General features: G+C 40.2%; 2 protein-coding genes across 9 annotated transcripts in view; one reads left to right on the top strand and one right to left on the bottom strand.

Moving 5' to 3' along the window:
- DBF4 (DBF4 zinc finger) overlaps positions 1–5,408 on the bottom strand; it is a 36,192-nt gene extending 30,784 nt beyond the window's left edge. For both annotated transcript variants that reach the window (XM_038556702.1, XM_038556704.1), the window contains exons 1-2: positions 5,175–5,408; positions 3,554–3,723 (exon numbers count right to left, since the gene is read on the bottom strand). In XM_038556702.1, the coding sequence (XP_038412630.1) occupies positions 3,554–3,723; positions 5,175–5,220 (216 nt within the window). In that variant the 5' untranslated portion in view covers positions 5,221–5,408. The remainder of the gene's footprint in view (positions 1–3,553; positions 3,724–5,174) is intronic.
- Positions 5,409–5,559: 151 nt separating this feature from the next.
- Positions 5,560–15,196, top strand: part of SLC25A40 (solute carrier family 25 member 40) — a 52,472-nt gene continuing 42,835 nt past the window's right edge. For 2 of the 7 annotated variants that reach the window (XM_038556699.1, XM_038556701.1), the window contains exon 1: positions 5,561–5,791. The gene's annotated coding sequence lies outside the window, so the exon portion shown is untranslated. Of the gene's footprint in view, positions 5,792–15,196 lie in introns of all 7 variants that reach the window. The other 5 variants (XR_005369351.1, XM_038556698.1, XR_005369350.1 and 2 more) reach the window with 3 other exon arrangements.

Genomic DNA, 15,196 nt, shown 5'->3' with positions numbered 1-15,196 from the left:
ATGGTATCTCCTTTTAGTTTTCATTTTTATCTCCCTAATGATTAGGGATGGAGAGCATCTTTTCATGTGCTTGTTAGCTAAGCGTACGTCTTCTTTAGAGAAGTGTCTATTTGAGTCCTTTGCTCATGTTTTAATTGGTTGTTTTTCAATGTTGAGCTATATGAGTTCTTTACCTATTCTGGATATTAATCACCTATCAGATCACCAATATAACATTGTTTCTTGCTATTTCCCTCCACCTAAATCCCAAGCTCAAGTCACATTGTAGTAACTAGCAGTTGCTCCCGTTATACATAGATAAACTTTAAATATATTCTGCCCTCTATTTAGTTTGTCCATTCTACCTGATATATTCCTACTAGACTTTCAAGACTTAGGTTAAACTCTATCTCTGCTATGATTCCTAAAGGCAAAGTTAATCATTTTCTTCTCTGTATTTTTTTTTTTTTAAAGTAAGCTCCATGCCCCACATGGAGCCCAATGTGGTGCTTCAACTTAAAACTGTAAGATCAAGACCCGAGCTGGGAGCAAGACTGAGTCACCCAGGCACCCCTCTTCTCTGTATTCTAATGGCAATTTCTACATAACTTTTGTTAAAGCACTGACAATGCTATATCTGTAAATTATTTAGGTGTCTGATATTCCCACAGACTAACAGCAGTAGATGCATAAATACATCTTATGTATTTTTTGCATCCCCAGCAGCTAAAACAGTGCTACCAAATGAAAGACACTAGTGGATTAATTTTTTAATAAATTTCCACATGACCAAATCATAATTATTCTTCAAAGCTAACTTCAAATTGTGTTTGCACAAGAGCTTCCAAGATTTTCTTAGGTGGAAGTAATTTTTCCTTGTTGATATTATATGTTGTGTTACAATTAATTATACCCATGCAATCTCTACCTAAATCAGAAGTTAAAAGCCGGATAGACCTAAGATTCATTTTTGTAATCTACCAAAACAATACCAAATTCCTTAGTGCTTAGTTTCATCATGGTCTTCAATTTATCAGTTATAGTTGAATTTAGGTCTCTTAAAGAGTAAACCTGAAACTTTTTGAGTCACTCACAGTTACAATGAACATCAAACAAGTAACTGTCTTCAAGTTCATGATAATGCAAGGCATTTATCCTTACATCTTTGTTCTTCTCCAACTGTCTTATTTTAGCCCAGAATGTTTAGATATGGACCTAAATATGGTTGATTCCATGTCCTTTTTAAGATAATTTTGTAACAGCTACATTCATTGCCACTATTGAAAAGATAGTTCCCTATTAAGTCAAATTTCACTGCTGTGTTTTCAGTGGTTGAACTCTCCAGATAAATGGGATATGTTTTCATCAAGAGTAACAAACAAATGCATAAAGTGGACAATTACAGAAAAAGAAAACACTGGTAATAATCTGAAGATAAATTACAAAATGAAGAATCATCCTTTCAAGGAATATCTATTCAACTAAGTATTTCTTGAAGTTGAACCCTAAAACTCTTAGTGTCTACAGCTCAAGATTCCTCTACAATTCATGTAACACATCACCATACAGAAGTCTTTTTTAAAGGAGAGCGACAGTCATGTCTGAAGAACAGAAATTAGGACATCATTGAATTATTGGAAAGATAGTGTAGAGAGGGATTATAAATCGATCACAAAAACAATTTTAAAGGGAAATTAAGAAGTACAGTTAGTAAATGAAATTCAGTTGAAAATCCACAGCTCAAAAAAAGAATGTGAAAACTTATGTTCATAATATGCTCTTTACTTCAGTGGTCTACTTCAAACCATTTCAGGATAAAAATTTGAAGTGTTTAAAACTGAAAGGTCTCCAAACTATTACCATGTGCATAAGTGAATTCAAAACTTGTTTCTTGCAAGTGCCTCAGGAACTGCTGTGAGAAGAAAAGGAGGCAGGACAACCATCTCTGTACTAACTAGAACCATTTAGTTTAGGTAGAAGTTTCCTTTTACTGGCTTTATATATTAGACTCCTGAATGATTTTGCTTGAAGGGTTCCACTACCAAAAATATAAATCTAAAATCACTGATTTAGGGGCACCTGGGTGGCTCAAGTCAGTTAAGCACCTGCCTTCAGCTCAGGTCATGATCCCAGAGTCGCAGGATGGAGCACAACATCAGGTGGCCCCGCTCAGGAGGGAGTCTGCTTCTCCCTCTGACCTTCCCTCCCCTAGTGCTCTCTCATTCTCTCAAATAAAAAAAAAAAAAAAAAAAAAAAAAAAAAATTAAAAAAATCAAATAACTGATTTAGATCATAAAGATTAATGGGTTATTCATCATATTTGAGAAAGCTGTGAAACTGTATCAGCTACTTTGTAGCCATTAATTGGTCGGACAAAAATGGTAGTAGCATGTTAAATCTGGGAATTAGGAGGCTAATCCTACACTAGACCAGTCATTTCACTTCTCTGGACTCTTAAGCTCTTAATTTCTAAAATAAGGAATCTTTATTCAAAGGTGGCAGGCCTACAAAACATGATTTTTAGGAATGCAGTCATATGGTTATTATGATACATGTTACTGCTATGACAAATGTACGATGTTTTAAGAAAATGAGTTAAGAAGGGCACCTAGGTGGCTCAGATCATTAAGTGTCTGCCTTTGGCTCAGGTCATGATCTCAGGGGCCTGGGATCAAGCCCTTCATCAGACCCCCCTGCTCAGCGGGGAGTCTGCCTCAGCCACAGGGCTGCACTGCCCCTGCCCCTGCATGCTCATGCTCTCTCTCTCTCTCTCTCTCTCTCTCAAATAAATAAAATCTTAAAAAAAAAAAGAAAAGAAAAAAGAAAATGAGTAACAAAAAGTAAAGTGAACAACTTTTCAAAGATAAGTGAAGATCACATCAATAAACAATACCAAGAAACTTTCTACATGTTCTGCAGATTTCTATTTTAGGAATGCCAGGATTCTTTCATATTCAAAGATGCTAACCTCAACAAATTCAAAGTACAGCACAAACCTTTTTTAAGAAACAGGAAGAATTAGGAAGATTGAACTCTTAACCCCACTTGTTAAAATTTTCTTTCTTATTTACACAATGTTTAAGGTAGAGAGTTTTCAAAATTCTTAAACCCAAATTCTGTTCCCTTAATGACATTAAGACTGTTACCACTCAGAGTAATTTAACTCTTTGTGGTTCTAAGAGGTTCTCTATGTTATGCAAATAACATTCTTCCTGTTATGCAAGTCCAGACAAATTTATGTAGTTTCCCAACAATCATAATCAAGGAGTTATTGCTATCTGGAGGACATACAAACATTACAACGAGGCAATCAAAGGTTCCACCAGGACAAGGGAGGAAGTCACATTTCCCACACTTTGTGAACTTTACATTAGACTCAAAATCACAGAAACCTGAAAATCGTATTAGGCTACAAAAGGTTAAAACAAAGTTTCTCATTAATGTTAAACAGCTGATAAAAATTTTAAGCTAGGTGGTTACGTTTCCCAAAATGATGATCTAAAATGATTATATATTAGAAAGTACTAGTTATAAGCTTTCATTTTTTTGGTCAAAGTGTATAGTTTTGACTTACCCCTCCCAGATCCTGAATGTCCTTTTGGAGTTTTTCAGATACGGTGACAGAAGGTAAGTCAATGTAAAATATTTTTCCCCAGAGTGGCTTATATTTGTATTTTTCTGGTTTGTTATCAGTTTTCATAGATTTCATAGATCTGTTTTTTTCATTTTTGACTTGGATTCCACCTGTTGTTTAAAAAAAGTAGAATCAGATCATGATTTATGTGGACAGAAAATTTCTCTTTTAAAAATACTTTTTATACAGTCATCATTTCATAGAGGGGGAAAAAATCTTTATAATACCACCAATTAAACACTCAATAGCATTTTACTGTATTTCTTCGTAGTATCACTTAGGATAAAACCAGAATACCATATTTGTTTTAACAGATCCCATACTGTAAAATAATCATCGTTCACAGCCTATAGTTGAAGCTGCAGGAAATATTCACGCATTTGTTCATGTTTTTATGTATTACAGTGGAACTATATAAAACCTTTTGACAGACCTTCCTCCTTGGGATGTAAACTCCAAGGGGTATTTACTCAAGAAATATTTACGGGACATCTGCCATTCTGTTTAACACTTACCAACACACACACAAAAAAAACCCTCTGTTACACATGATAATCTAGTCCTCAAAAGGTTCTAAGGCTTAGTTTCCTGTAGTCTGTCTACACATTAATGACTAAATGATCCGTTTGAAGAGCCAGAGCACCATTCACTTCATTATTTCCCTTGAAAACAGACCTGAGACCTAAACAAGTGCTTTGAAAATTAACTTTGGGAACACAATCTGTTCTTTTTTTTTTTTTTTTTTTTTATTTTATTTTATTTATTTATGATAGTCACAGAGAGAGAGAGAGGGGCAGAGACACAGGCAGAGGGAGAAGCAGGCTCCATGCACCGGGAGCCCGACGTGGGACTCGATCCCGGGTCTCCAGGATCATGCCCTGGGCCAAAGGCAGGCGCCAAACCACTGCGCCACCCAGGGATCCCCCACAATCTGTTCTTAAGCTGAAAATCCCTATATATGTACGACATACATATTCCAGACATATTACAAAGAAAGAAAAAAAAAATTCGGAAGCTGTAGCCTTTTACCATACAAAGTAATCGAAAATGGAAATTTGTTTTCGTTTCTATTATGTTGAAAACAGACACCTTCTACGTGTGTATTTGAAAGACAGTCTCTTAACTTACTGAGTGCGGAAAAATAAATTTAAGAATACGACCAAAAGCCCACCCACCACCATGGAATTGGATCAAGAGCCTAAAAGCCGCGCGCACCCCTGCTTTGCAACTGGAGGCTGCAGCCGCCGCAGCCTCAAGGGCCCGAGCCGAGTCGCAGCTCCCGGGGCCGCACATTGTTTCCCCTCTTACGGCCCAAGCACCACCGGCAACTGGGGGCCGCGGCTGGAGCGCGAAGCGCGCGAGGGGCCCGGTTGGGAGCCCTTCCCCGTCGGAGGCACAGCCCTGGACCGAGCCTTCCTTCAGGCCACCGAGAAGGACGCACAAGCCAGAAAGGAAAAGGAACAGGGGCCTGGGGTCGGGGGAGAACTCTGAAACAACCCACGGCGGAACCACGAGGGCGGGAAAGGATTAAAGGGACTGCAGCGGAGGAGGGGCTTCATACCCTGGAGATGTCCTTTGCTGTGGATCCTCATGGCTCCGGCGTTCATGGCAGCCGCCCGGCACCTACATGCTGGGTTCGGGAGTGACGCGCCGGGCGGCCGCGGAAACACACCTCGTCGGGGCCGCCCGAGCCGCCGGCCGCCGCTCCCCCTGCCGCAGACCACCACACCCACGCAGCCGAGCCGCCGCGTCTGCCGTCCGGGTTTCCGGGCCCGGCTCGGACCCCAAGGCGCCGAGGAGGAAGAGGCCGGGCGCAACCGAGAGGGCTGCGGCGGTTGAAGATTTGAAAACGCGTCACGCGGCCGCGGCGCCCGGACGCGCGCCCCGCCCCCTCTCGCGCCGCGCGCCGCGCCCCGCCTCACGCTCGCCCCCACGTGCCCGCCTCCGCGCGCCGCGCGCCGCCCCTCCCCCACGGCGCTTTCCCCTAGGCCTTCGCCCCGGCTCGTCGCCCGCGGCTTGGGCTTCCTCAGCTCGGCTGGAGCGTCCTGGCGACTCCTTGTGCCCTAACGTGGTGACTGCAGTTAGCCCCGGGGGCTAGCCCAGCCCGCCGCCGCCTGGGTCGTTCCCGCCTCCTAGGGTTGCCGCGACCGCGCGCCCTCCGGCTGCCTCCTTCACCAGGTACGCTTCTGGGCCGAGGGTCGGCGGTCCCGGCGGCTGAAGGCGAGGCGGCTTGTGGCCGGACCGGGGCAGCCTCCGGCCGGGCGGGCCTGCTCAGAGCCCCCGCGGTGGGCAGCGAGGCTTTCCTGCAGTCACCGCGGAGCTTGCCGGCGGGAGACAGGCCGCTGAGGGGCTCCCGGGGCGGCGGCGGGGGCGGGGGCGGGGGCGGGGGTCGTCGGCCGGTCGGCGCCTCCCAGCCTAGAACGAGTTCGGGGCGCCTGGGGCCTTCGGTACCTCATCGTGTGCTGCTCCTTTGACTCCTGCGTGCACAGACCTGTTCTCGTTTTATCGTGAAGTTTATTTCAACAATAATAGGAAGTGAAATTTGAGATCTCAAGTCTTAGGGTTTGGGGTCTGGACCCACCATTTAGCAGCAGCGTCTAACTGTGGTTAAATTACCTAATCCCATGAAGTCCCAGCTTTTTCACTTGTAAAATGGTGATACTGATGGGATTATATTAAGGATCACGTTAAAATATTTTGTAAAGTAAGTTTTTGTTTTTTTTTAAGTGGAGGGGGAGAAAAAGCTTCACAAAATTGTTTTGGGTTCGTTTCTGCTTATAAACTTGTGAAAGACGAAGAGGATTAGGTTTTGTACTATTTTGCATTCATTAACTTTCGGACATAATAATCACTCATTGTTTAATGGTGATTTAATTAACTGATTTTTTTTTTTTTTAAGAGAGGGAGGAGGAAGAGGGGCAGAAGGTGAGAGACAATGTTAAGCAGGGGGCAGCGGTTTGGCGCCGCCTGCAGCCCGGGGCGTGATCCTGGGGACCCTGGATCGAGTCCCGCGTCGGACTCTGCTTGGAGCCTGCTTCTCCCTCTGCCTGTGTCTCTGCCTCTCATTCTCTCTCTGTGTCTCTATAAATAAATAAACAAAATCTTTAAAAAAAAAAAAAAAGAATGTTAAGCAGGCTCTAGGCCCTGCATGGAGGGGTGTGTGTGTGTCCCGTTTGTGTCGTTCTCCCCCCCCCCCCCCACCATGGGCTGAGATCGTGACCTGAGGAAAAATCGAGTCATCAGCTTTACCAACTGAGCCAACCAGATGCCCTTAATGGTTGATTTTTAAACTCATAGAGGTCAGAGAAGTTAGTGCCAATATCACTTTAACAAGTATGTACTTTAAAGCATAGACAGGGATGTATTGTTATAACCCTTAACCGAAATGCGGAACACAAAGAGGTAGGTGGTCCAGGTTTGCTAAGGGAAATGAGAGTTTAGTTGTGAATGGCTTTAAGTTGAAGGACCTAGGGAGAGAAGCGTGGGACTATCATTTATAAGGCAGTTGGTAATATTTGTCTGTAACTCAGGAGAGGTGGGGGGACGGTAAAGAGAGGAAAAAGATTGATTTGAGAGGCATACAGACCCTCACCCTTGGGGGGATGCTTAAGAGGTTATCAGATCTTGATAGGCAGGAGGAGGTGTAGTGTTTTTTTTTTTTTTTGGTTTTTTTTTTTTTTAGGGATTTTATTTATTTATTCATGAGAGACACACAGAGAGGCAGAGGGAGAAACAGGCTCCCTGCAGGGAGCCTGACTGGGACTCGATCCGGGTCTCCAAGATCATATCCCGGGCTGAAGGCGGCGCTAAACCACTGGGCCACCAGGGCTGCCCGAGGAGGTGTATTTTGAACAAAACATTCATCATTAGATGATCTATTTGGGGAAAACAACCTATTTTCAAAATGTAAACTCCCAAAAAAGTACAAGATTTTTTGTTCATAAAAAGTTTTAAGATTGAGAAGCGCAAATGGAGAATGTAGGTAAGTCCTGGGAGGAAATAAAATTGCCCATGACAGCATGTGAAATAAGAAAAGCAGTGATGAGCAGACGATGATGAAGAAATAGAAAGATGGAGAAGAGGGTTTAGAGTTAGGAAGAGAACTGGGAACAAAACTTATCAGAAGTCACAGAATTACAAACGTTGGGATCCTGCAGGCATCGCTGTCTGGCTTTGGGTAGTTTTGAGTCTCCATTTTAATCTGTGAAAAGGAGGTAATTAATATTTCTCAGATAGGTGGATGAAATGAAGCATTCCTGAAAGCTTAATTAGCACACAGAGTGAGAGTCTAATGAGTGCTATCCTTCTGGTGACCTCTGCACTAGCTCCTCCATCTTCAAGAGTTCAAAGGCCAAGACTTGAAAAATAGAGTCAGCTTCCCTCCTACCCCACCATCATGTAGGAATGTGTACAATCTTGCTTTCTCTTTATTGAATACATAAAATCTTAAAAAAAAAAAAAAAAAAGATGTCATTGATTTCTTTATTGAAAATTTCAAGGCAGCCTGGGTGGCTCAGCGGTTTAGCGCCACCTTCAGCCCAGGGGATCCTGGGGACCCGTGATCGAATACCGCATCGGGCTCCCTGCATGGAGCCTGCTTCTCCCTCTGCCTGTGTCTCTGCCTCTCTCTCTGTATTCTCTGAATAAATTAAGAAAAAGAAAAGAAAAGAAAAGAAAAGAAAATTTCAGATGACTAAAGTGTAAGGACTAGATAAGAATAAGGGTCTTGAAGGGGAGGAAACAGGTTGAGCATAATCCTGAAAAAATCAGTCAATATAGGGAATTATATTGATAGGAAGGAAGATAGGGTCTTTGGAAGGTTTAGGGGATATGGGAAAGATTTAAACGTATTTCTATTGAACAAAAAATGAAAGCTCATTTTCCAGTGAAAGCTGAGTTAACTTTCTTATTTACTATAATGAGGAAACTAACATTGTTTGTAACCTATGCTTTTAGACACACCCCTGACTGCCTTATAGGTGATAATGCTAAGCTATGAATGAGAAAGTCTTTTACTGGTCAGTGTTAATGATTTTCTAATCTGTAACTCAAGGTTAATTTAAAAAAATACTACTGGAACTCAAATCTTTTAGTAGCTACAGGAAAGACTTAGTCATATATCTATGGCCTGTATGCATAGAAACCCCCTTACCTGTCCTGACAATAATTAGGACTGTTAGTAAGTTAATCAAGTTTGTGTTAAAGTATATCTTAAAGTATGCTTTAGGTGAAGGATATACATTCAGGAAGAACTGAATGGGGGAGAGGGCAGGGTTATTTATGTTGAGAAGTTTAAAAAGTTCTTTTAAACAAAGTTGGAAAACATTGAGCAGAATTATGGTTTAGTTAAGTGAACATTTGGCTGTCAATTAGGATAAATGAATTTCATTCAGTACTGGCTCTATTTCTAAGAAGTTTTATTACCTTGGGCAATTTCACCTCCTCTAGTACATTGTAAATGAAGACCGTATCTGCTCAGTCTACCACATATCTTTTTGTGATTATCAAATGAGGCCTAATCTCCTTTTTCAGACCACCTCATACATATGTCCAAATTTAAATTTTTTATTTTACAGCCTAGACAAATGAATGGATTTGTTCATTCTTGTGTACTCCTCATCACTTTCCTATTATCTTTTGCTTAAGCTTCTCTACCTATTCCTTTTCCCTGTTCATAGCAAGCCTAGCTTAGATTGAGCCTGTATCTCCTCATTTGGAGCCTTCCATAAAATTCCTATTTGATTCATATGCTAACTATTGATATATTATTTTCTGAAATATGTTCTCTTGCTATTTTTAAAATTTAGTTTTCATATTTTATAGTCTCAATACCCTGGTGAGTTGGAGGACAGAAGGGTTTTTGAAGGTTAAGTTGTTCATTTTGTAGGCTAATCATATGAAAAGATAGCTGTGGCACTGAAGTGCCTGTGTCAGGTGATGGTAAGCTCAGAAACCCTGGAGAATTCAGTGTTTCAAGGTCTTGAGCATAACCTCAATGAAGGGTAAAAATTGGAGAATAAGCAAGACAGGAAGATTCAGAATTTGAAAGTGGATTCCCTGAGATGATCTAATTCAGAGGCCACTGTGGCATCTGTAGGAACTGTTAAAGATAATGAGCTGGTTCAGAGGTGATATATCATGTTCCGAACTAGACTAAATTACTTAAGGTTAGTAAAGAATACGTATATACTATTTGGCCATGACTATAAAATAATCTACCTACTTGTCCCACTTCTTTTCTTCTGCATTCATTGAGCACCTACCATGTGCTATGCTCAGTGAGATTGGTTTACATAAGATCCCATAAAAATTTCATTATGTAAATTTTAAAATTTTCTAATACAGTAGTCCCTACTTATCCTAGGTTTCAGTTTCCTCTGTCAACCATGGTCCAGAAGCAGATGATTTTCCTTCTGACCTATTGTCAGAAGGTCAACAGTAGCCTAACACTACTTCATTTACCTCACTTTATCTGATCATGCAGACATTTTATCATCTCAGATTATTATAAGGAGGGCAAGTACAGTACAGTAAGATATTTTGAGATCTATTGTCCAATAGACCACATTCACATAACTTTTATTACTGTATATAATTATAATTGTGTTTTTAGTTATGTTAATTTCTCTATGTGACTAGCTTATAAATTAAACTATCATAGGTGTGTATGTATAGGAAAAAACATGTTGAGTTTGTTACTATCTGGGGTTTCAGGTATCTACAGGGGCTCATGGAATAATATATCCCTTGGCAGATGAGGGAGTGCTACTGTACTTTTAAGGGTCTACATACAGTAAAATGGACCCATTTTAAGTGTTCATATTGAATTCTAATAAGTATGTATATCCCATGTAATTACTACCACAATCAAAATATGGAACATTTCTGTCTTCTTAGAAGGTTATTTCATTCTTCATTTCAATTTTCCATCCCATCAGAGGTAACTACTTTTTGCTATAGTTTGATTTATATCTGATACAGTTTTTCCTGTATTTCAGCTTAATATAAGTGAAATCATATAATTTATATGTTGTAGCTCTGAATTATTTTGCATAACAGAAACCTTTTATGATTCATCCACATTGCCATATACATCAGTAGTTCATTCTTTTTTATTGCTGGGTAGTATCCCATGGTGTGAATACACTGTACTTGTTGATTTAGATTTCGGTGGTTTCTCGTATTTGGCTCTTATGAATAACGCTGGTATGAACAGCTCCTTTTGTGGGCCTTTATTTTTCCTAGAATTGTTGGACCGTATATTTACTGAATGTTCAACACCATAGAAATTACTTAAATTTTTAATCCTCTCCTCCAGCAACATATATAAGTCCCATTTGCATCCCGGTCACTTTTCATTTTTTTTTTTTTGTAGAATCTGTGTCTAGTTTTGGTATCAGGGTAATAAGGGCCTCATAAAATTTATTTGGAAGCTTCCTTTCCTCTTCTGTTTTTGGAATAGTTTGAGGACAGTAGGTATTAAGTATTCTTAAAATGTTTGGTAGAATTCACCTGTGAATACATCTGATTCTGGACTTTTGTTTGTTGGAAGTTGTTTGATCACTGATTCCATTTTATTACCAGTAGTTGATTTGTTCAGATTTTCTATTTTTCATTCAATTTTAGAAAATTGTATATTTCTAGGAGCTTATCCATTTCTTATACGTTGTCTAAATTACAAGTATATAATTTTTCATAGTATTCTCTCAGAATTTTTTTGTATCTCTGTGTGTCAGTTGTTGCTGGTCTTTTATTTATCATTTTCTGTTCTCTCTTTTTCTTATGATTTGGGCTAAAAGCTTATCAATTTTGTTTGTATTTTCAAAGAACCAGCCCTTGGTCTCATCGATTTTTTTTTTCTAGTTTCTATTTCATTTATTTGTGCTTTGATCTTACATATATCCTTTCTTTTCTTCTTGGACTTTGTTCTTATTCTCCTAGTTTCTTTAGGTGTAAGGTTGGATTATTTTTTGATACTTTTCTTGAGGTAGGCCCCTGTCATTATAAATTTACTTCTTAAAACTGCTTTTGCTGTGTCCCAGATATTTTGGACCATTATATTTTTATTTGTCTATAGACGTATTTTTTTAATTTCCTCTGATTCCTTGGTGTCCATTGGCCATTTAATAGTGTTTTGTTTAGCCTCCATGTGTTTTTGTTTTCTTGCGATTGATTTCTAGTTTCATACTGTTGTACTTGGAAAAGATGCATGATATTTCAGTCTTCTTAACTTATTAAGACTTATTTTGTGGCCTTAATGTGATCTATCCTGGAGAATTTTCCACGTGCACTTAAAAAGACTGCGTATTCTGCTTTTGGATGTAATGTTCTATATGTATCTGTTAAGGTCCATCTGGTATAATGTATTGTTCAAAGACACTGTTTCCTTATTGATTTTCTGTTTGGATGATCTACCCATTGATGTAAAGGGTGTTAAAGTCTGTCTTAATGTTTGCTTTGTACACTTAGGTGCTGCGAGGTTAGGTTTGTGGATATTTACAGTTGTTACACCTTCTTGTTTGAATTTGCTCCTTCATCATTATTTAAATCCCTCATCTCTTATTACAGCCTTTGTTTTAACATCTGTTTTGTCTGGGTGCCTGTGTGGCTTAGTCGGTTAAGCATCTGCCTTCAGCTCAGGTCCTGATCCCAGGGTCCTGGGATCCAGCCCCATGTCGGGTTCCCTGCTTAGTGAGGAGCCTGCTTCTCCTTTCCCTGCTCTAGCTCCCCCTGCTTGTGTTCACTCTTTCTCTTTCTGTCAAATAAGTAAAATCTTTAAAAATAAATAAATAAAATCGTTTTGTCTAAGTTTTTACACCCCAGCTTTTTTTCTTTTTCTTTTTTCTATCATTTGAGTATGGTATCTTTTTCCACCCTTCCACTTCATTCTTTTTGTGTCCTTAGGTCTAAAGTTAGCCTCTTGTAGTTGGCATATAGATGGGTCTTGTTTTTTTTTTTTTTTTAATCCATTCTGCCACCCTATTTCTTTTCTTTATAAATGTACCTTGGAGCATTTATATTTAAAGTATTGATAAATGTGTACTTATTGCCATTTTGTTCATTGTTTTCTGATTGTTTTTGTAATTCTCTGTTACTTTTTTTTCCTCTTGCTCTCTTTCCCTGTGATGACTTTCTGTAGTGTTTTCCTTGGCTTTTCTTTATTTTTTTTTTTGTGTATCTGTTGTAGATTTTTGGCTTGTGGTTATCATGAGATTCATGTATAGGCTCTAAAACATACAGCAATCTATATTAAATTGATGGTCATTTAAGTTCAAATACATTCTAAAAGAACTTTTTTACTCTTTTCCATGTTTTATGTATGTGTTGTCATATTTTACATCTTATTCTTTTTTTTTTTTTTTTCTTTTTCTTTTTTTTTTTTTTTCTTTTAAGTATTGCCTATTCCACTTAAAGAAGTTCCTTTAACATTTCTTGTAAGACTGGTCTAGGTGATGGCGTCATTTAACTTTCATTGATCTGGGCAACTATCTCTCCCTCAATTCTGAATGATAACCTTTCTAAATTGAATATTCTTGGTGGCAGGTATTTTCCTTTCAGCTCTTATATATCATGCCACTCCCTTCTGGCATGCAAAATACCTTTTTTTGTTTTAAGATTTTATTGATTTATTAGAGAGAGCGTGAGCGGCAGGGGTGGGGACAGGGGCGCAGAGGGAGAAGCAGACTCCTTACTGAGCAGGAATCCTGATGCAAGACTTAATCCCAGAACCCAGAGATCGTGACTGAGCTTAAGGTAGACACTTAACCGACTCAGCCACCCAGGCACCCTTGACCTGGAAAATTTCTGCTGAAAAATCAGCAGATAGCCTTATGGGGTTTCCCTGATATCTCTCTCTCTCTCTCTCTCTTTTTTTTTTTCCCCCTCTCTCTTGCTGATTTTAAAATTCTCTATCTTTAACCTTTGTCATTTTAATAATTATGTGTCCTATTGTGAGTCTCCTTAGGTTCATTTTGTTTGGAACTCTATGCTTCCTGATCCTGTATATATGTTTCCTTTCCTCAGTTAGGGAAATTTCAGCTGTTATTTCTTCAAATAAATTTCCACTTCTTTCTCTCTCTCTTCTTTCTGGGAGCCCGATAATGTGAACATTTGTTTGCCTATATTGTCTAGATATAGATCCCTTAACCTATCCTCATTTTTTTCTTAATTCTATTTTTCTGATGCTAAGCTTGGGAGCTTTTCATTATCCTGTGTTCCAGGTTGCATACCTGTTCTTCTGCATCCACAAACCTGTGTTGATTTCCCTGTAGTGTATTTTTCATTTCAATTACTGTATTTTTAAACTCTGATTGGATTTTTTTTTTTATGTTTTCTATCTCTTGGTTGAAGTTCTCGGTTCTTACTTTTCAGTCTGGTTAGCATCTTCATGATCATTGCTTTCTGATCTTTATCTGGCGTATTGCCTATATCTGTTCCTTTTTAATTTTTTTTTTTCTTATTCCTTACTTGGAGCATCTTCTGTCTCTTCATTTGCTTGACTTTGCTGGGCTTGTTTCTCAGAATTAGTGAAATGACTACTTTTACACTTGAAGGAATGGCCTTGTGAATGGTCATACTCTGTGTGGACTGTGTATGCCTGGTTTCTTTGAGTGGCTGGAGCTGTGTCTGGCATGTGCTGGGGGTTTTGGAGTACTCTATGTTGGGCTGCCCTGGTAGGATGACCAGAGCTGAAGTGGGTATGGGCCAGGGTCATCCCAGGACTCTCCATAAAGAGGCACTCTGTCAGGATAGCTAAAGCTGAAGTGGGTATAAGGTGGGGTGTCTTGTTGCTCTCCATGCAGAGGGCACCCTAGTGGGATGGCTGAAGCTGAGGCAGGGAACATACTTCAGGGGTTCGAGTGTGTTATATAGCAAATAAATTTGAGTCTGGGGCACAAGCTGGGGTGTCCTTGGGCACTCTGAATAGTGAGCATTCTGGCAGGATAGCTGTAGCTCAAGTGGGCTTGAGCTGGGGTGGTCTCTGGACTCTCCGCCCAGAAGGTGCCCTGGGGGGACAGCTAAAGTTGAAGTGAGTGCAAGCCTGGGTGTCCAAGGTTGCTCAGTGCAGAATGTGCCCTGGCAGGGTGATTGGAGCCAAGACCAGCATGGACTGGGGTGTCCTGGGGCACTCCATGCAGGTACTGTTTTCCAGGGTGATTGGAGCTGAAACAGGCATGAGTCAGGAGGTTTCAAAGTGCTCTGTGCCAGGGGTGAAATGGTGCAGGAGCTATATGGTGTAGGCCTGGGATGTTCTGGAGTGCTTTATATCTGTGTCATCGTGGCAGGAGTCAGAGCTGTAGTGAGCACCCACCAAGGATCTTTTGGTGTATACTGTACTGGGGCTATCTTGGAGGGACTATTAGGTCTGGTGTGGGCTGGGGCCTGGGGCTCACTGAAACTGTAAGGTAGCTGTGGAACCCAGACCTTGCTATCCACGTTATCAGTGTGGAGGTGAATATACACTGTGGTGCTCACCAGCCCACCGACTCAGAATTCCAGTAGCTTGCTTGCTTTTTGGTGGAATTTTGGACTGCATCTTTTATATTTTAGTTGCTCTTTTAAACCTGGGCTTTTTTTTCCCGT

Source organism: Canis lupus, chromosome 14 (assembly GCF_011100685.1).
Source record: "Canis lupus familiaris isolate Mischka breed German Shepherd chromosome 14, alternate assembly UU_Cfam_GSD_1.0, whole genome shotgun sequence".
Taxonomy (NCBI): Eukaryota; Metazoa; Chordata; class Mammalia; order Carnivora; family Canidae; genus Canis; species Canis lupus.
Note: the sequence above shows the minus strand (reverse complement) of the source record. Positions and strands in the feature narration are given on the sequence as shown.